General features: G+C 36.4%; 1 protein-coding gene and 1 long non-coding RNA gene across 4 annotated transcripts in view; one reads left to right on the plus strand and one right to left on the minus strand.

Moving 5' to 3' along the window:
- The window catches only part of prkcha (protein kinase C, eta, a), a 41660-nt gene extending 26694 nt beyond the window's left edge, over positions 1-14966 (minus strand). The window contains exons 1-2 of one of the 2 annotated variants that reach the window (XM_032546336.1): positions 14136-14966; positions 1306-1369 (exon numbers count right to left, since the gene is read on the minus strand). In XM_032546336.1, the coding sequence (XP_032402227.1) occupies positions 1306-1369; positions 14136-14486 (415 nt within the window). In that variant the 5' untranslated portion in view covers positions 14487-14966. The remainder of the gene's footprint in view (positions 1-1305; positions 1370-14135) is intronic. The other variant, XM_032546335.1, reaches the window with a different exon arrangement.
- Positions 1-22406, plus strand: part of LOC116708484 (uncharacterized) — a 26896-nt gene continuing 4490 nt past the window's right edge. Inside the window, exons 1-2 of one of the 2 annotated variants that reach the window (XR_004336692.1) lie at positions 1-14; positions 7015-7113. This is a non-coding gene — a long non-coding RNA (uncharacterized LOC116708484). Of the gene's footprint in view, positions 15-7014; positions 7127-22406 lie in introns of those variants that run through there. The other variant, XR_004336691.1, reaches the window with a different exon arrangement.

The raw sequence follows: 22406 nt of genomic DNA on the forward strand, positions 1-22406 counted from the left end.
TTATTACAAAACATGTTAGTTACATTTTTTACACAAAATTATCTTAAATAATGAGATGTTAGTCGGCTCAGTTTTGTATTTTTATTGGTTTTAAGGCATCTTGTCTCTTTAAATCTAAACAAGCTGCTGCTGGCCGCGCCACTAACTCAACGTTTACACTCGCACATGAAAATGGCTGCTACCAGATGCACAATTACACAACTGTACATCTTTGAAGAGCAGAAGTGGAGCCCCCTGCGCAACCAACAAGAATGCAGCAAGTGGTTTCTGGATGGTAAGTCAACAACAACAAAAAAAAGGTCTTTTCCAGCAGCCATTGTACAGCGCATACAGCAATAAAGCCAGCTGACCAAACACGCTGCAGCTCAGTTTGGGTTGCTAGGTAACAGGACTGGGTTGCTAGGAAACAGCGCAGTGTTGCATTACTTTCCAGAGGTTTTGAGACAACATAAAACATTAATTTATAGCCAAAAAACATCTGAATAGTTTTTTTAAGCACTTAGGCTGTTTTTAGAAGAAGTTGAGACCCAAACGGATAAAAATGTCCATAATGTTAATTTTGCATAATAGGTCCCCTTTAAAGATGCTGACGTTTCAAGCACAAAGGTCGATTTACTGCATCAGACAAGGTCTTTGCATCAGTAAACTTGCATAAATAGATTCTGCTCGTTTACAGTAAGCAGCTTCTTTTTTTTTTTAAGCCTGACACTTTTTTTCCCGCCTAGTTCATTTTTCTAATTTTGAAAGCGCAGACTTCACAATATAATTATTAATATGTAAGAAAATACATGAAAAATATTCATAAATCCAAGAATAAAACAACAAAAGACCTTTAAAAATGGTGGAAGAAATAAGGAAGAAAGCCTGGCTTTTGGGGTAAAATTATTTTTAAACTTGCAACATGTCTATTAGGTATTTTTAGGACACTTTAAATTTAGTTGGGGTTTTTTCAAGTTCAAACCAAGCAAGGCATCAGTAAAAAACAGAGGAAGAAGTTCTGTTTAGTAAGTATGAAATAATAACCCAGAGGCATGGTGCAACAGATCAGCATACAGCCTCAACTTCTCCTTTATCATGGCAGCAAGTCACTTCCACCCCTCTAATACAAACCAATGTTTCATGATGACCAAGTCAATTAAGTTTGTGTGCAAAAGCTTTGAAGTGTTGTGGAAATTTAGCTGACAGCTGGTATTTGTCTGTCAGCTAACAGAGTCACACAGTGGCACATGCATGCATGCCTGCATGAATGCATTCAAAAGATGTCCGCCGGGGCGTCAAAAATAAGAAGTAAAGTCATCGCCCTACCGTCGGTGAACGATCCGGTGAGCGTAATCAGGACGTAAACCTTGCCCTCTGGTTCCAAGTCCATCTGCAGACAGATAAACACACAACATTGTTCATGTGTTCAGCGTTCCTGCTGAAAGCCCCAGCAGGAAACGAAAACACAAAATTAACATTTGGCCCAACTACAGAAGAGTTTATTACCAGAAAGTATTTAATTTACAACAAAGATGTCATGTTCTCTAGAAAAACGAGTCAATACATTACAGGAGCAGAGACAGAATGCTAATGCTAATGCTTCAGGATGCAGCTTTGCCATTTGCATCCCTCTGGAGGATTTTGGGCGGCAAAAAGGGAACAAATCTGACCTTCAAGCATTAGTGGTTGATACAGATGATGAAAACTTTCCACATTTTTAAAAAATAAATAAATAACATCATCTTTAAAAATAAGACTACCATTTATCAACAAGGTTTTTGCATTCAGCTTAATTTTGGAGTAACTAGAAACACAAACATTAATGTTTGTGTTTCATAAAAGAAAATAATAATTTCTATCTACAATGATTTACACATCCATTTTTATGAAATTGTTTATTACTGAGCAGCTGAAATTAAAGAAGGCACCAAAAGCTTGTTTTAAACATTTTATATTGAGGAAAAAAAAGGGTTTTTTTTTGTTCAAATTAACAATTTTGGCCCTCATGTTGAAAAGTTTGAACTAAACCAGAAACACTTGGTGATATTTTGTTTTTTAGTGTTCTCTTACATGAGTACAATATTTGGCGACTCTACCCAGAGCATAGCTTTCATTCCTTTCAGTCTACATAACACTGAAAGAATCTGACGGCCTTTACAGGAAGGCGGTCTGACGGGTCCGGCCGGTCCGGCCAGTCGAGTCGCAACTTATTTCACATGCTGGAAACCCAAACATCACAGAAACTTTTAAAGATGGACACCGCCCGCCTGTCAAGCCGGCAGGCGGGGGAACACATACTTCCTGCCGAAACCACCGAGTGGAAACTCGGATCACTGAAGTAAGATCTATTTATGTTCGATACACCCTTCCTGGAAAAACCTGACAGGGCACAGACAGAGCCATGTGGAGCATGAACGCAACCAACAGGCGGACTCACTTAAAATAAAACTATGTTTTCACTCCAGCTTAAAGATCCCTGCTCCTGCTTTCAGTCACTTTCTGAGTCTAGACATAGTTCAGACTTCCAGCCTGACAGCCTAAGCCATGCAGGTCGATTTCTGGGCAAGGCCTTGTATGGTAGGCGGGTTGGTGATGTTTACCGCTCCCTGGCCTGAGTAATGAGCAAGGCAGCTTGTATTTTTATCTCCCTCTTATTCAAGTGGAAAACCTTCAGACTGAACAAATTAATCTGCTACTGTGTGAAAACCAATTAACCCATCAGAGGCAGGTAGAGTAGCCAAAACTTGTACTACAGTAGGTTTTTCTTTAGCAATTAGTTAATGTTTTATGTTGTCTAAAAAAACCTCCAGAATGTAACATTGCCCTGTTACCTAGCAACCCCAGCCCATTACCCAGAGGTGCTCAGAGTAACCAAGTAAAAGTAGCAATACTTCAACATATTTTTACTCAGGTAACGGTAAAAAAAGTATTTGGTAAAAAGTCTACTCAAGTACTGAGTAACTGATCGAGTTATCAATCATTTCACGTTTAAAAATTACATCATCAGACAGAATAAGTTAAAAAAATTAAGTGGAAATTTTGGTAATTTAAGAACAAAAATGATAATAATTCATATAAGTAACAAAAATTAAAATCAGGCTAAATAAATTATTTCCAAATCAGTTTCTTTCAATAGAAAACTTATGAAACTTTAACAAAAACTGCAGGTGTGTGTCTGTGTCTGGTGAATTTCTGGTTAAAACATGTTTGTTTTTCATTCAGTGGGTAGAAAATAAAGAAATTTTACTCAAGTAAGAGTAGAAATATTTCATAATAAGATTACTCAAGTAAAAGTAAAAAGTACAGCATAGTAAAAGTTTTTTTTTCAAACAAGTAACTCAAGTAAATGTAATTGAGTTAATGTAATTAGTTACTCTCCAACTCTGGTAACAAGCTACATATTTACTTGAGTAACCTCTTGGAGTATTTTTACTACACTGTACTTTTTACTTTAGTAAATTTATTATAAAGTATCACTACTCAAACAAGAGTAGTGATACTTCATAGTAACTGTAACTTCATAGTAACTGAGTAACTTCACTGAATGAAAACAAACATGTTTTAACCAGAAATTCAACAAACACACACCTGAAGTTTTTGTTAAAGTTTTATAAACTTTATATTGAAACAAAATTCTATGGATTTTTTAAATTATGTTATTTATATGAGTTATTGTCACTTTGGTTAATAAAACCCCCAAATCTTATAATCTTATATAGTGTACGCCTTTTCTCAAAAGCCACATCGTTAAACCATAAGCAACGAAGCCTCAATCAACCATTCATGCAGACATAAAGCTGCAACTAACGTTTATTTTAGTAATTGAATATTTTGGCAATTAAGCGGAACAAAAATAGGCACACACTGCAGATTTTTTACTAACACTTGATCTGTTTTTTTATTAGAAATACATAAAATGATGCAAATAAAAATTTATCTAATTCATTTTTTAACCTGTTGGACCCTAAGGGGGTATAAATAAATTTCTGCCTGACAAAAACACACAAAAGTAAATCACTTATAGCCTCAGAGCTATTAGATTTAAGAAGAAACTTTTGGTACCTCTGTAAAGGTAAGATGTCATAGAATGGTTTTCTGGTGTCAGCACCATTGTAGCTTTGACCCTGCCTGAAATATTAGGGACAAAATACAAAATATTTTGCATTTTTTGAACCTCGCCAAAATTTTCTTTGAAATAAACATAGCAAAACACTACCAAAATATTATTTATAGCACAAAAAAGTAGTACAGACTTTTAAATCTAAATGTTGTGTAAAAGTATACCAAATTTGGACTCAATCAGATGAATCATATTCATTTTAGAATGGTATTAGTGAGAAATTTCTTAGGCGGAGAGGCCATTTTGGCACATTTATCCAAAAATGTGCCAAATGTGCCAAATGTGTTTATTACATCAATACTGGGGGTTTGTTAAAATTAAATAGCTTATTACCATCTAATGACACTTTCTACATATAATATAACCATTGGTCATGACATTTACCCCATTTATATGCAAAATGTACCATCGTGTACAGTATAATATGTATAATAATGATGAACTAAAAGCTCTTTCTTTGACTCCAAATAGAAAACTTTTATTGAAACAAGGTAAAACAGTCAAAAATACTTTTTGAAGTAATTTCCAAGAACAAATAAACAATTTTGAAAATCCACCACCACCACCGAAAAAAAAAAAAAGTTCAAAAATAAAAAAAAAACTACACAACTACACTACCACAAACTACAACTTTTTGTGGTAGTCCTCAAAGCAATTTCTGTCTGGCTGAAGACAGAGGGCAACGTTACATTTGGAACAGTACAGTGGCGTTTTTCTCTTACTGCCATTCTGCTTGCACCACACACAAATCCTTCGCTTTTCCTCTGCTGTTCCCCCAAAGTATCTGGGAACTGACCCTGGGCATTTGAATGCACCGGGTTGAGCTGAAAATGATGTGCTTGGTTGAGGACAAGCTGTTTCTCCTTTGGACTCCAGTATGAGCTCCTCCATGAGTTTCTCTCTGAATTGCCGTTGGGAAATGGCCTTTTCCTGTCTTTTTTCTGCAAGCATTTTGAACATAATGAAACTATTTACAACAGAAATGTCAATAAAATGGTAAAAAAAAGTCTTATACCACTTCATTGTCTTGTTTCTGACTGAGTAGTATTGGATCAGGGCATCAGACAGATCAACTCCTCCCATAAATTTATTGTAGTCTTTCACAGAGTCAGGAACGGGAATATCTTTCACTACCCAGTGCCCTGCCTCTTTGACTCTCCTCTTTACAGTTGCTCCACTGAAAGATTTGTGGAAGGTGCTGCAGACCGTCACCTCCTTGGTGTCCTTCCACTTGATAAATAGGAGTCCGTCTTTTCTGATCCACCGCATCTCTCCCCTCTGTGCAGATCTTGGAAGGTTGTTCTGTGTTGTTTTGGGAAATCCCACACGATTTTGCCGGATGGTGCCACATGCAGCAGTGCTGTTTGAAGCCAGTTTTTGAAATAGGTAAGGACTACTGTAGAAATTGTCCACATATAAATGGTAGCCCTTTCCTAAAAGTCCAAAATCCATGAGGTCCATTACTGATGTGGTGCTGAGACCTTCTTCCCGAACAACGGCAGACTTCCCCTGGTAAATGAAAAAATTCCAAGTATAACCAGTCCTGGAATCAGCCAAAACAAACAGTTTATACCCAAACCTGGTAGGCTTGTCCCTCATAAATTGCTTGAAGTCAATTCGTGCTTTACTGGCCACCATCCGTTCATCAATGCATATTTCTCGCATTGGTTGAAAATGAGTCTTGCAGGCAACTCTGATGTCGTCATAAAGTGGTTTCAGTTTGAATAGCCGATCATAGTGAGGAGTTCCCTTTTTTTGCTCATTTTCTTCATCTTTTTTGATGTTGGAGAGGTGAAGGGACCAAAGGATGGACTCAAATCTGTCACGGGTCATGCAGCTACGTGGAAATGGAAAATTATATGGCCATTTTGTTCGCCAGAAGTCTGGCTTTGAAGGTACTTGTACCAGTCCACTGAATATAATTATGGCTAAAAATTTGTAAAAATCGTCCACTGTCAAAGGTGACCATTTGAATTTTTTTCCAGCTGCAAGTAAACGCTGTGCATTTTCATTTGTGTTTTTGATTATTTCCCGAATGGTGTAGGCACTAAAGAAAAGCTTGAACAAGCTCAGGGGTGACCAACTTTTTGTAGAGTCAATCTGAGGTCCTGGGTCTTTCTTTGGAATAAATAAATAGGAAAATACTGTAAGTATTTTATTGACTAAAGTGCAATAACAAAGCATTCCTTTAGTGAATGATTGATCATTTGTAGAATAGGATGCATATTTTTAACATTAACATCTTCTGTAGAGTCATTCCAATTAATGATTAATCGATTACAAAATTACTTGATGATTATTTCAAGAATCGATTAATCATGAATATTCATGATTAATCGATTCAGCCCTGTATGATACATCTTTAAACAAAAAACAATCTATATAAAAAAATGTTAAAAGAAAGAAATAAAATTTTCAGATTCTCTTTGTATTGATACAACATTACACTGAGTCATTAACAATCAGTTAGTAGTGGATTATCATAATCTCTAGGTTATTCACATAAGATTTGTGACTTTTTTCTATTTAATAAATAAAACTGACACAATTACTGTAGCTGGTGAGGTCCAAACTGAACCTCACCAGCTCTGGTGGGCCTACAGCACGGCTATTATAGTAAAACTGAACCACAGAGAAGGAAACCTTAAACAACTTTAAAACAGAGGAAGCTGGGTGGAAAATGTTGAGGGTCGTTTTTAACCTACTTTCAGTTTGTTCTCTGCTTCTCAACTCGCGCCTACAAATACTTTAATGGGGAATCAATAGAGAGGGGGCAGCACAATGTGAAGTGCGGAGGTGTTGAGCACCTAAGGAAGTCAAAGAGCGGTGGAGTCATCTGCAGGCGGGAGGCGAAGGAAGCTGACCTTTTGGTCTAAAAATGTCAGAGAAATTCTGATACAGCCGGGAACCGTGAGGCTGCACTGCAAAAACACAAAGTATTACCAAGAATTTTTGGTCTAGCTTCTACAGCAAATATCTTAGTACATTTGAAATAAGACAAAACTGACTTACAAGTAACGTTTCAGCTTTTATAAGTAAATAATTCCTTAGTATTGATGAAAAGGTACCAGTTCAGTTAGCAGATTATTTCACTGGTTATAAGTGAAAACAATCTGCCACTAGTAGACCTAAACTTTTTAAAAGCAATATTAGAGGCGATGTATTATTCAGAATTCACATTTTGCACTTAAAAAAAAACAACAGAAAACAAACAAACAGCGCGAGCGCTTAAAAAACAAACATCCAGACAGTTTTTGGCAATAAGTTAATGTTTTTTGGTGTCTGGAAAATGAGCCGTTTCAAAAGCTCCCAGAATGTAATGTCACAGATCAGCAGCCACTGGCGGTTACCTAGCAACCACTGCGGAGCTCACCTGTTACCTAGCAACCCAAGCAGAACTCCGGCACGGTTGGTCAGCTGGTTTTACCCTTACTGGAGTTTCTACTATTGCTTGTTAAAGAAGTACGCCTCTACAATTGCGCATCTGTTTGCAGCCATTTTCACATGCGAGTGTAAATGTTGAGTTGGGGGCGTGGCCAGCAGCAACATATTTAGATTTAAAGTGACAAGACGTCCTAAAACACCTCAAAATGGTCAGATCTGAGCAGACTAAAAGCTCATTCTCTAGGAATGATTTTGTGCAAAAAATGTGATTAACATGTTTGTATAGACCTATTCTAACTGGTTCAAGGAAGTTTAATAGGTCACCTTTAAGGAATAATTTACTTAAAACAAGTTTGCTATCTTGCTGAAAAGTTACTTGTGAGTTAGTTTTGTCTGATTTCAAGTGTACTAAGATACTTGCATTAGAAACTAGGTAAAATTTTGTATTTTTGTGGTGTGAACAGAACCGTGGGCATGGAGACGGGGGGGGGACACTATGTTTGGGAGCAAACTGGAAAAGAGCCAACAGAGAAGACAAGCGCTTGGCTGTGAGCCTCTGAGAAAATGATCAACAGGTGGGAAAAAAGTGCGATAAACAGCAGAGTGGGCGTGTAAAGGCTTGCACCAGCCCCAGCGCTTCGTCTGCACAACAAAGCACCAAAAAAAAAAAAAAGAAAGAAAAAAGACGCAGCCCATCGTAGTTCAGATCGAGCAGATAGCAACCTCAAGCTGGGGCCTTGAAGTGAGAAATACATTTGCAGACCAAGTTCCAGTTTCACACCACTTCCTCACAACCAGCAGGGTCTCAAAGCGCATGCTAGGTGTTGTTTTCTGCAGAAAGCTGGGGCAAAAAGCACCATGCATTTCTGATTTCTACATGAAATTCATCCTAACATTGAAAAAACCCCCCACAAAATCTTACCAAGTATTTTTGGTCTAGTTTTTACTTTAAATATCTCACCACATTTTAAATAAAATCAAGTAACTTACAAGCAACTTTCAGCTGGTTTTAAGTCAGTAATTGCTTGAAATGAATGAAAAGGTGCAGGTTCCACTGGCAGATTATTTTCATTATAACATGGGTAAAGTATCTTGCTATAAGTGAAATAATCTGCCCGTAGAACAAGTACTTTGATGCCAATAATTAGGAATTATTTACTTAAAACAAGCTCTTGTATCTTGTTGCAAAATAGTTTTATTTCAAGAGTACCAAGACATGTGAACTAAAAACTAGATTGTTTTTGCAGTGCATGTGCTTGTAATAAATTATAGCTTTTATCTTTTCAGCCATTTAAGAAGGAAAAACATTTGGTTAAGTTTTAAAAATGAATCTTTGGTTTGAGTTTTTACAGTTAAACCTTTAAGAGAGGCATTTCTGCTTTTGTTTCTAAAGCAAGAAGCTCTGCAGCTTTTCTGGACGCACTTCTCTGATGTCTAAATGTTGTACATGTGAGACAGTCCTGACAGTTTTGCTGTTGCAGAGAGAAACGTGCAGCCGCCCCAGGCCTGAACAGGCTCAGCTTACACTCCTGCAGTGGATTCAGGTCTTGGAGGGACGAAAGTACGTTAAAAAAAGAGAAAACATAACGGAAAACTTCAGTCTGAAGAGTTACGTTTCAAAAGGTAAAATAGGCCATTTTGGTTTTGTTCAGATCTGTGTCAATAGTCGTCAGAAATACTTTGTTTTAAGCCACCTGGGTCAAACTCAAGGCCCGTGGGCCAAATCCGGTCTGCCATAGCTTTTCTGTGGCAACTCTAGATTCTAGACTAAACACTAAGTGTGCTTAAATATCATGTTATCAATCAAATCAATGCAGTTTTCTTATTCACTGCCAAATTACAGTACAGACCAAAAGTTTGGACACACCTTCTAATTCAATGGGTTTTCTTTATTTTCATGACTATTTACAAGGCAAGAAATCCCACTTATTAACCTGACAGGGCACACCTATGAAGTGAAAACCATTTCAGGTGACTACCTCTTGAAGCTCATCAAGAAAATGCAGAGTGTGTGCAAAGCAGTAATCACAGCAAAAGGTTGCTACTTTGAAGAAACTAGAATATAAGGGGTATTTTCAGTTGTTTTACACTTTTTTGTTTAGTGCATATTTCCACATGTGTTATTCATAGTTTTGATGCCTTCAGCGTGAATCTACAATGTCAATAGTCATGAAAATAAAGGAAACTTATTGAATTAAAAGGTGTGTCCAAACTTTTGGTCTGTACTGTATGTCAATCAGTCCCTCCAGTTTCTTGAGAATTATCGTGGAAATTGACATAAAATCACCAAATCCCTCCACTCTTTAGTGCTAATTGGGAGTTTATTGCAGATTTTTCTCAAAAATTGTCAAAATCTTTCTTACTACTAAACAGCTGCCTTGGCCTTAATTGATGTCAGATTATAGTCCATGAGCTATAAAGCGAGTAGTAAAAAGTCACACTCATCATCATAAATAAGTGCAAATATTTCCAAATTACTACCACAAACACTTTAATTTTTATTGCAAAAAAGGCCCAAAAAGAACCACAAAATCCTAGAGGGACTGAAAAGATGTTCAATAACAATATTTAATTTTAAGAATTCATTGATATTTTAACAGTTTGTGAACAGATTTTATCAATACATTCTGGCACAACAGGCCCTTTAAGAGCCTTCATGATCTTGATTTTGCCCAAAACAAAAATGAGTTTGACACCGCTGTTTTAATCCAAACCGGTTTATCTAAGAAGCAAGGATTTGTGTGCAGCCTCAGGGTGAGGGGGGCTGCTGCAGGTCTGGACCACGTGCGCGCTGATGCACTTTGCCACGCTTAAGTAGAGCTAAAGTTTCACCACATGGGCCATCATGTGTGGTTTCTCACTGTATTCACTGTCTATAGCAGTCAAAGCCTGTAAGCCAATAAATGGAAACACGAGGCGCCCGAGCGGTGGCCTGAGACGAAGAGGAGATGCGTCCTGTAAGGAGTTTAAATGTTAGTTAATGAATCCTTCTTTTAGAGACGCAGGGGACAGCACAGACCTGTTGTGTTTCTCAGTGGGACATGTAGTAAAGCTCATCTTTTAAGCTCTCAGATCTGCCCTAAAGTAGCTTCAAGCAGGGGAACATACAAACCCTGTCCGATGAAATAATTACACACAATTTTGGACTTGAAGCATTATCTTAGCAGTAGGTTTCAGTTAGGTTTTTTTGCACAACGTATAGAAAAAATAACATCATCCTAATATCAGTGTTCAACAGTAACATCAAGATCAGGGTCCCAGTTTCCTGATGGAGGGTAAAAAGCTGCTCGCCTACGATGGTTACTGCTGGTTGTAGCTGTCAAGTTGTCAACATAGCAAATCACTAAAGGTCACAGAGAGTGTTGGATGCATCAGAATGATGAGAAACTCTGAATGACAGCCGATGTTGTCACTGCAATATTCCACAATATTAGCACCAATGCAATACTTTCTCTGTCTGATCTGACTGAGATTTGTTTAATTCTTCCTAAAAACGCCAAATAAAACAAAGACATGCCTTTTTTATGTCCAGTTTAAGCACCACTAGGATTTTTTACTCAAAAAGCTTAGCTGCAAATGTTGCTCTGTTTGTTACTTCTTTAGTGTAAACTCCAATGTGTAAAAAAATGAAAACAGGGAACTGATACGTTTTACTTAAACGTGAACTTTTCGCAGAAGTTGGTTTGCATTTCTCAGGAGAAAGATCTCTAAACATGCAATGGAGGAAAAAGAAAGCTTTGCTAAGCTTTGCTGCTCAAGAAATGTTGCTAATTATAGGAGCTAGCAGCTGATTATTATCAACCAAACTAGTTTACGGTCATTTAGTCTGTGAACTTCCCTGTCTTGGTCTGATTAATAGGCGAGCATCTGATGTCACAGACTCATTCAACCCTCCAATCAGGAGTCTGTCTCAAATTTCCATTGCAAAAACACAGATCTCATCAAATATTTTGGTCTAGTTTCTAGTGCAAATATCTCAGTTGAAATAAGACAAAACTAACTTACTATCAACTTTTTAACTTTTTGAAAGATATAGAAACTTGCTTAATATAATAATAATAATTGCTTAATATTGATTCAAACGTACTAATTTCAGTGGCAGATTATTTCACTAAAAATGTGGGAAAAATGTCTGTTAATTGAAATAATCTGCAAGTGAAACTAGTACTTGTCAATCAATATTAAGAAATTATTTACTAAAAACAATCTCCTATTTCTTCCTGAAAAGTTACTTATAATTTAGTACTTTTAAAATAAGGCAAAACTATAACATTTGCACTAGAAACTAGACCAAAAATACTTGGTAAGATTTTGTTTTTGAGGTGTTCTCTGAGTCTAGATAGTTTTAGGTATTTTACATCACAAGTCTTTAAAAGTTTGTCAGTGTTTAAGTTTCTGGGGACAAACATGTTTAGTAGGTCAAAGACAGGTAAAGTTTCCATGAAGTAAATCAGACTGGAAGATAAAACCAGAAAAACCTCCAAAGTGATGAAAAAAATAATTAGTTTAATCAGACTTCCTTTGGTTTGAGGTTTTTTCATGTATGAATAAATCAATTAATCAAATGTGAAATTAAAATGAGCTCAATAATTTCCATTTGTATGATTATCTCTCTGATTTTCTGACCAAAATCAGGTTTTCTACCAAACCTGATTTTCTAATCAGGTTTTGGTCTCAACAAGCCCATTTTCTGACCTCTGAATTTTTGCTTACAAAGACTTCAGTATCTATTTTATTTATCATTTTGGTTGTTTTGTTTATTTATTTTGGATATTTAAAATGTCTTCCAGTTCTAATGTGATATATTAGTTAGAAATAAAAGTTTATTGATTTCTAGGCCACCTAAGCAGGGTTGTGGTATCAACCGACTCTCTCACTCTTTGGTTACCTAGCAACTCTCTCACTCTTTGGTTACCTAGCAACAACCTGTTGGGTAACTGGCGAAGTAGCAGTTTAAAGTTCTGCCTCATAACTGGGTGAGAATAAAAAAACTGGAAATTGTGGATAAAACAGCAAAGGTCACGCCAACAATTTGGAAGCACTTCAGATATTTAAAACTAAAAAACTAATCTATATTTATCAATATCGACTGATTTGAAACGCTTATATGGTGATACGTTTTCAGCCATATTGTCTGGCTCTACCATTACTGTTATATCACGTAAAAATGGCCTCAAATGAACATTATGATTGTTTATTTCCTGCCAATAATTTCATGTTCTCTCAGTTTTTCCTATAATTACACAAATATGTCAATAAACATGTGTTAAGACATGTTTTCTCAGACTGGAAGTGATATTTATGTTTTGCAGCATCACAGTCCTGGCTTGAATCTTGATAGAAGAATCACTGGATGGAGCTGAAGATTAGGGTGATGGCAATGAGGAATCCAAGCTAAAAGAGTTTCCACTGGTTCCAAAAACCAGTGGAAACATGCAAAAAGCTGCTCAGTGGTGTAAAGACAGGGTTGACTGCTGTACTACCAAGGCTTTTTAATAAACTGATACTCATTTAAAACTGTTCAGTTATCTTCTTATTTCACTGCATCAACAAATACAAACCTCCTGGTTGACCTAAAGCTTCTCTCAGTAATGGAGTTATTGCTGCTCTTATTTCTTCTTCTCTTTTCAGCAGAAAGTTCCTCTGAACCAGGGTTTCATGTTTTTTTGTCTTCACTACTAAAAACACAGAATCTTACCAAGTAATTTGGTCACATTTCTAGTGCAAATATCTTGATACACTTGAAATAAAATAAAACTAACTTGCAAGTAACTTTTCAGCAAGACATAAGAGGAAGTTTTAAGTCAATAATTCCTTAATGTATATAAAAAGTACTAACGCTGGCATATTATTTCAATTATAACATGAAAAATGTCTTGTTATAAGTGAAATAATCTGCACTTTTTTATCAATATTAAGGAACTATTTACTTAAAACAAGCTCCTATAGTTTGCTAAAAAGTTACTTGTAAGTTAGTTTTGTCTTATTTTAAGTGTAGTAATATATTTCCACCAGAAATTAGACAAAAACACTTGGTAAGATTTTATGATTTTACAGTGTGAGCCTGGTTTTGGTAGAAGTTGAAGAGAAGTCCTTCATTTCCACTGTCCCCACATGCATGCTCAAACAAAATGAACTTTCAAGTAACTTTTTTAGCTTATTTTCAGTAAATAATTCCTTAATATGAAAAAATATGAGCTCTACTTGCAGATTATTTCACATGTGGAAAAAGTGTCTTGTTACAAGTGGAACTAGTACTTTATCATCAATACAAATGAATTATTTTCTTCATAAACTACCACTTATGTCTTGCTGAAAAGTTATTTGTAAGTTAGTTTTGTCATATTTCAAGTGTTGTAAGTTATTTGAATTTGAAATTAGACCAACAATACTTGGCAAGATTTTGTGCTTTTACAGTGAACTGCAAACTCAACACTTTTCTGAACTTTCTTTCATGGATCATTCCTGATTTAAACTGTTATACAACCAGACTGGACTGTATCATCGACTCCACTCTAATTGATTGATATTTCTGTATAATAAAGATTCATTGAACCTATTATTTTTCTGGCTAAATGACATTTATTGCGAACTTAATTGCAGTTTATGACCTCACGGGAAGCCTTTGAACCTGCCAGATGTTTGCACTCACCCATCCCTCGAAGGTCTCTCCTGTGTTGGATGTTTTGATCATGTCCTCGAACTGGATGGTGCAGTTGGCCACAAAGTCATCATATCCGATCGGGGTGTCATGGAAGACCGCCAGCTCGATCTGCTTGCCGTCGTTGACGTTGAGGGAGAACTCCTCGTTGTACGTGGGCATGTTGGTCTTCTGCTTGGTGTGTGTCTGTCCCACCTTGTAGTCGTCCACCTTCACCACTATGTAGGGGTCCAGCGTCTGGGGGGCCTTGTTGAAGATGACGGTGTGGCGCGTTGAGGCGGTGGTCGGTTTGAGGTCAAGCGCCTCGCCGATCCGCAGCTTCAGGTATCCGTTAAACTTCATTTTAAAACCGCTCGGAAGTTTTAAAAAAGCATTTAAAACAAAAATAGATTTTTTAGGGGTGTCAAAGAAAGAAAAAAAGAAAACCACTTCATGGTGAAAGCCGGTGACTGTTGGGAGTCATTCTGTGCAGGCTGTCTGTCAACCTTTCAGTAAATAGGAAGCTGCAGCGCTGACAGGACCTGCGAGTTCCGCATAATTTCTGACAGACACCCAAACGCACACAAGACAAAACACACTGGCTTTACTCTGTCACATGGTCAGGCTTGTAGTTTTACTCACGCAGAGGCGGGTCGGACTACACCGACCATGATGCATCACCGTTCTCCTGGCCCGAAAGGTGGGGAAATTCACCTGCGGCTTGGTGTTCGGGGAAAGCCTGACATCTGCTGGAACTACGTGGTAATTTCTTACATTTTTACTTTTTTCTAACTTTATTTTTTAAATATTACGGACTAATTTTTGTTTAGAAATAAAGCCATATTCTTCTATTACTTCTTTAATTTTCTTGCTTTTTAACTTTTGTTCTTTTTTTTCTTGTGCTTACTTTTTTCTTAGTTTTTTAAAACTTATTTTCCTATATAGTAACGTTTTTCTTTAAAAAAAACCCTTTTCTGTATAGGTGTACAACAAATGATTTGTTTTATTTTAAAATTATATGGACTACATTTTGTCTTGAAATAAAGATATATTTTTCTCTCTTTTATTTACTTTTTTCTTATCTTTCTTTTTTATCTTTTAATCTATTATTTTTTTCTTCTTTTACTTTTTTACTTTCTTATTTATTTATTAATTCCGAACAAGCTGTACAACAAAGAAGCTACTGACTGAGTAGAAATTATTTTATTTAATAAAACAAATTTTTAAATTTATAATAGTAGAAAAAGAAGTAGGAAAGTTTACACAATGTTCACATTGATGGTAAAACATAGAGTAAAAGCTGAGTTTCTGTTTTGTTTTTTTTATTACGAATAATCTGACTGAGTTTTTCTAAGTGTTGTTTTAACCATGTTGTGTTCTGTGACAGATGGGAGGTTCGTTTTTAACTCTGTTTATGGAAATGTTTCTTTCTGATCTCATTAAGGATATTTTTTAAAAATTATTTCTATTTTTACCTTTCCCTCTTTCTGTCTTCCTAATGTCAAAAAAGCATGCAACATGTAAAGAGCATCAGAATTGTTTTTATTGTAATTTTAAAAGGAAATGTCTTATCTTATTTTTCGACACTCGTTCCTTCAATTGATTTATTCATGTTGTGGAGAAACACCACATTATCTATAATATTAGTTCATTTCAGAAGAAATGTGTTTTATTTTATTTTATTGAGACATTTTCCTTTGATGAAAAACCACCGTAACCCGCTGACAATATAACAACCGTTTTTGTCCAGTAGGTGGCAGTAAAGGTCCATTAAATGCTGCTTTAGAAAAATTAAGACAATTATTGTATGCAGAAAAACCATTTAAAAAGCTAAATGTTTCTAATCTATTTGAAACAACATAATTAATGCAAAAATAATGACATTTTGTTTATGTTTTATGATAAGACAACAACAGGTATAATCATCTCTAAATGATAACCTGATTTAATTATTGAGTGTTGAAAAATGAATCCTATCTAAGATGAATAATGTCTGATAAATGTTGAAGAAACTGTGATGATTTGAATACATCAAAGTTTTATTGCATGAAGCAGAAATGTTTCACCGCTCCACTCAGATGAGTTTATTAATCTGATATGTTTGTAATTTCAGATTTCTGCTCATCTTTTCTTGAAGGTAGATAAATCTTAAAAAAAGAATACTTTATTCTTATATTTTCCATACTTCTTTTTCTTCAAACTCCACTCCCTCCTCCCTGACGGCGCCGTGCCTCCTCCATCCATAAACGCCACGATCAAAGTCTCCACTTTATTGGTGTTAGACTTGACCTTTCACCCCTCTCTGCCAAATGCCAGCACCTCCCCTCCCTCTGCTCCAGCTGTTGTGAATAAAGCGCGGGGCTCCCACTTTGTGCACATCCCTTGGATCCAGACTGCCTTGTAAACAACCTCTCAGACGTGACCTTACAGAGGGGCGAAGGTCGCCGTGACAAAGATGGCGCATCGCAGCTCGCTTGTGAATAAACTCACCACTATCAAACAGGTCAGATTATTATAAAAGACTCCTAAAGTTTGCGCTACGGTAGAACCAAACATGTTTTTGTTTACAGTCTTTCCGTGTATTATCTGGTCTCCAAAGGAAAGGTCGTAAAAGTTTCTGTCTTTGATTAAAAATGTCCAGCAGAGGGCAGAAAAAGACCGGCTCATTCATCCACATTCTCCTCATCTTTCACCCTTTCCCTCCTGTTGTTTACGGCACATTCACAATAAAACTACCTGGGAAAAAAACGACATGTTTTACATCCTCTCTGTCATGTTGTTTTTCTTCTGTCAGAAGCTTTAGTGGCTTCTTGGCCTTTTTCACCCTGTCCTGATTCACAGCCAACTCTTTTCAGGCTCAAAGTGTGAACATAAATGCGTTCACATCTCTCTCTACTAGCTTTAGAAACGGAAAGTTTTGCTTATTCTTATTTACAAAACAGCTGAAGCTCCCTCAGATTGGATGGAAAGCATCTCTGAACATCAGTTTTCTAACAATCAATTATTCTGACGATTAATCTTCACATTCTACAGACTAATTGAGCATTTAAGTCTTTTTTAAATCATTCAATAAAATAAATACAATTAATTTACAATTTAATCTCTTTTTAAAATGAGAAATAAATTTATTGCTGAAAATGCAGTATGATAGCATTCATTTAGTGAATCTGAACTAAAAGAAGCTAAAACTGACACTTGAGGTATACAGTATATATATATATACATATACACACATATATATATATATATATATATATATATATACACACACACAGTTTTGGCTAAATTATTGCTCTGTGTCTTTTTTGAGTCTGTATTCTCCAGTTAGCGATTAATCTATTACTAACTTAGTTGACGTTATTCAATTGATTTATCTATTCCAGACATTTTAGTCAAGAGTAACAATACTTCCTAGTAAAGTTACTCAAGTAAAAGCAGTAGTAACTAATTATATTTACTTGAGTAACTTTTTTAAGTACTTTTAGGAGTATTTCTACTACCCTGTACTTAACATTTTTACTTGAGTAATTTTATTATTAACTATTTCTGCTCTTACTTGAGTAAAATTTCTGGATTTTCGACCCACTGAGTGAAAAATAAACAAGTTTTAGTCCAAAAATTTAACAGACACAGACACACACCTGCAGTTTTTGTTCAAGTTTCTTAAGTTTTCTATTGAAAAGTGATTTGGAAAAAAAGATATTGTTATTTTTTTGCTACTTATATGAATTATTGTCATTTTTGTCCTTAAAATATCAAAATTTCCACCTAACTTTATATTTTGGTCCATCTGATGATGTAATTTTTAAATATTAAATGCTTGATAACTTGATCAGTTACTCAGTATTAGAGTAGACATTTTACTAAATACTTTTTCACTCTTACTTGAGTAATTTCTTGGCTACTTTTTTACTTTTACTTGAGTAAAAATATGTTGAAGTAGTGCTACTTTTGCTTCAGTAAATCTTTTCGGCGACTCTATCCACCTGTTAGTAAAAGTAAAACATGCAGCGTTGTAAAACTACTGCTAAAAGTAAATTTTTTCCAAAGATTTACTCAAGTAAATGGAACTGAGTAAATGTAACTAGTTACTACCCAACATTGAACACACAGATGTGAAAACATAAAGATTTCATGTCACATCCACACCACTCACCACCACAAGCTGCCCACAGTTTGGCTCTCTTTATACAGCTTAATTTCAGCCACCTGCAGAGTTTCCACATTTAGTTCTGGTCCTGTTTATGTCGGTCTAACCCAGAACAGCTCGCATCTCTGGCTGCCGGCCCAGCTGCACCCTGTAGCTGCAGCTAATGAAGCATAGCATTGGTGCCAAGCCAGGGAGTGGACCACAACCCAGATACGGCGAGGCTCGTTCCCATCTCCTTTGACCCCGGTGAGAGAAATCCTGCGGGGCCAGTATACACCCCCAACCTCTGCGCCTGCACCGCCACAAACTCAATTACTCCCATCAGTCACTGGGGCTGAGCTGCAGGGCTTCCCCCACCAACCCACAGTCCAGTTACAAGACCCCAAAGTCCCCTCAGGTGAGGCAATGGAGGCCTAAACCGAACACACACACGTCTGTGGAGCCCAGACGTGTGTGAAAATGGAGGGACTCCATAAATCACAGCTCAACCTGAATGTACTTTATTCACCAAAGGTGTTTAGTGCCAATTCTGGACCGCAGAAAAACAGGAGTTAAGGTGGGAAACCATTTAAACGAAACAAACAGATCACAACAGATTGGTAAAATATGATATTTTCATAACATACTGGTTGATAGGCTGGAAAAGTGAGTGATAGGCCTGTGGCCATAAACAATACATCAATTTATAATAAATTAAAAATTTGCTCAGTTTCGTTTTGAATAATTGTATTTCTCTTACTGGATGACAAAAGTATTCAGTCTTGAGATCTGGTCTCAAATAGTCCCTTTTTTAAAAAGAATAATGTTAATTAGAGAGACTTCATAATTCATTTTATTTGTCGTTTCTGTTGTTTTATTTTGGATATTTAAAATGTCTTCCAGTTAAAAGTGTTAAATATTCAGAATTTAAAGTTTATTGATCCTTGAGAATGTGTTTTTGCATTATTATGCCATTACCAATATATTACTTAAATATTGTCTCAAAACAACAATATTATTGTTGATCACAATAAACAATAATGGGGCAATTTATCGTCCAGCTAAATCTGTTATTGTGAGAAGCCTCCTGGGTGAGACTTTATGGTACTGAGCTAAATTAACTTAAATACAGTATTTTTATAGGCAGCCTAAGACTACTTTGTTTAATTTGGAAAATATTTCTATTCCTCAAGGCATCATCCTTAGGTCACTTTTATTCAACTAGGAAATTTCCTATAATATAGTCCTATTCCATATCTTTAGCTATTATCTAAAAGCTTATTTTAGTAACTCAAATCACTAAGTAAACCCTCTTTACACTGCAATTTTTTGCCTAGTTTCTAGTGCAAATATTTTAATTCACTTGAAATAAGACAAAACCAACTCACAAGTAACCTTTTGGCCAGATACAGAAGCTTGTATTAAGTCAATATTTCGTTTCGTTTCATATGTGACCTGAATCCTAAAGGTCAGGTCCTGAACGTCATTGATACTCGACAAACGTCGCTATCCTGCGTTCCTGATACGCGCAAGCGGGAAGAAAAACAACCATGGCGGATGATAATGAAGATTAAGTTGTTAATGTGCGCAAACACTGAGCACTTCTTCTTCTTTATGGCAGTTGGCAAAACACTGACCGCGCTCTTTATGTGTCACATTATTGCGCCCTCTACTGCGCATGCGGGACACTTTCTGGCTGCCTGCAGTTTGCACTGGAAATCCCACAAGTCGCATATATTTGACCACGCCAAAAAATAAATGAATAAATAAAATTTTATCAATTCGTTCTGCAGTGTGAACGTAGCTGAGTGGATGGGTCAGAATTTCTTCCAGCTTGACGCAGAAAGAGACAAATAAACACGTCTTGCCTCAGTTTAGAGGAAAACATGGTCAGTGTGGATTATGTTCAGGGCAGAGAAGAAAAAGAAACACTAACAAGAATACAGCGCAGTGTGGAGGAATGTGCCTGTCAAAGTGGTCAGAGCTGGTTTGGACAGGAGGAGCAGCGGGTAGTGGGTGTTTGGTGAGACAACGGGGGGGACTCTGACACAGCCTCATGGGGTAATTGGCTCCAGATGTGAGGCAGCGTGGCCCCTGCGCCAGAAAGGCGTCAGGGCTGCATTAAGGGCTCAGCCCAGGGCTGATGGGTTTCCACAGACACAAGCTGACCCCCACCCCCACCAACGCAAATCACAAGCATAAAACAAAAACTGTATACCCCACATCTCAGTCTCAACTAATACAACTTTATTTACCCACAAACTACTGTGAATGTTTTAATAAGGGCATCAGAAGAGCTGAATGATAGAGAAATGTTGAAGATTTACTGTGAATCCTCCCACCCTGAAAACTTTCCCAGGTTGTTTTATCAAACAAACTCCAAACACACAAAACCTTACCAAGTATTTTTGGTCTAGTTATAGTGTAAACAAGAAGAAAACTAACTTATAAGTAACTATTCAGCAAAATATAGGAGCTTGTTTTTTTTTTTTTTAATCCTTAATATCAATAAAAACGTTCTAGTTCCATTGACAGATTTCAGTGATAACATGGGAAAAAGTCTTATTTGTGAGATAATCTGCCAACTAGTACTTTTATTAATACTAAGGAATTATTGAGTTAAAATAAGCTCATATCTTGTTGAAAAGTTACTTATAAGTTAGTTTTGTCTTATTCCAAGCTTAAGAATATATTTGCCCTGGAAACTAGACAAAAATACTTGCTAAGATGTGCTTTTTACAGTGTCGTCTTGATAATGCACGTGGGGACAGTGGAAAGGAAGACCTCCCTTTCAACTTCCAGACTTCCACCAGAACCAGGCTCACACTGCAAAAACACTAAATCTTACCAAGTAGTTTTTGTTTAGCTTCTAATGCAAATATCTCAGTACACTTAAAATAAGACTAGGCTTATACATAATTCTTCACAGTTAGTAATTATTGAATATTGATTCATAAGTATTATCTGACAAAAATACTTATGTCAGATTGTACCACTTATAACTTGAGAAATATGTCTTGTTATAAGTGTTGTTATATTTTATTAATATTAAGGAATTGACTTAAAACAATCTCCTATATTTTGCTGAAAAGTTACTTGTAATATTGTCTTATTTCAAGTGTACTAAGATATTTGCACTAGAAACTAGTCCAAAAATACCTGACAAGATATCGTGTTTTTTGTGAAGAAATGTGTAAGGTGGAAAATACTTTTCACAACGCTATGGTGCATTTTGTGGTTTAGAACCATATGTTTTACACACTTTAAGACAGGAAAACATGAAGATACGCAATTACACAGCTTACATTTCCTCTGAAGATGAGTGAATCTGTTTTACATTTCCGTCATGCTTTATTTACTTACAATAACTCTGAAATCTCCTAATTTATGGGCTTTTCCCAGCATTATTTCATGCAAAGCATTAGGAAATCTGAGTGGAAATAAGGTACAATGTTGAACAACAAAAGCATCTGGAGTTTCAGAAAGAGTCCTCAGAGCGAGGAATGCCGTTACTGTGACACAGCGAGCATGTTTACTGATGGAGCGTAGAAATGGATTCAAAGCAGAACAGCAGCGTGGAGCGAAGGTGAACAGAGACAACAGACGGAAAAACTGAAAATGAAACGCAGAGCACTTCATCAGCGATGACACTCACGTATGTGGACGGTGTTTGTGGAGTTGTGGTCCAAACTGTGACTAACAGGGAGAACCACTCATCATGCCAGTCGCCATTAAAAAGCTGACGTGAAAAGACCCCTGAAGCACCTCCAAGGCAGGAACGCCTGTTGGAGAGGATTAAACTGAAAGCAGATGTGTGTGATTTTCTCGCTGCTGCTGCAGTTTCTGACATTCAGAACCGAGATGCTGGTGCTAGCATCTCAGCTAACTCAGAGCTGGGTTTGATGTCACTCAGACTCCGAGGTAATGACTTTTTGGATTTTTATATTTAAGAAGTCAGAATTTCAACATTATTTCCAGTAGCTCTTATGAACATAATTTTAAGTTTCACTTTCCATAAACAAACACCACTTTGAGTTTGTTCAGTTTAGAGTTGCAGGCGCTACATGTAACATTGATTGTGTCTTGTAAAATCAACGTTTCTTACTACTGTTGACGCAAGGAGCGGCCATATTGAAACATGAAGTCCACCTAAC

This window comes from Xiphophorus hellerii, chromosome 19, assembly GCF_003331165.1.
Source record: "Xiphophorus hellerii strain 12219 chromosome 19, Xiphophorus_hellerii-4.1, whole genome shotgun sequence".
Lineage (NCBI taxonomy): Eukaryota > Metazoa > Chordata > Actinopteri > Cyprinodontiformes > Poeciliidae > Xiphophorus > Xiphophorus hellerii.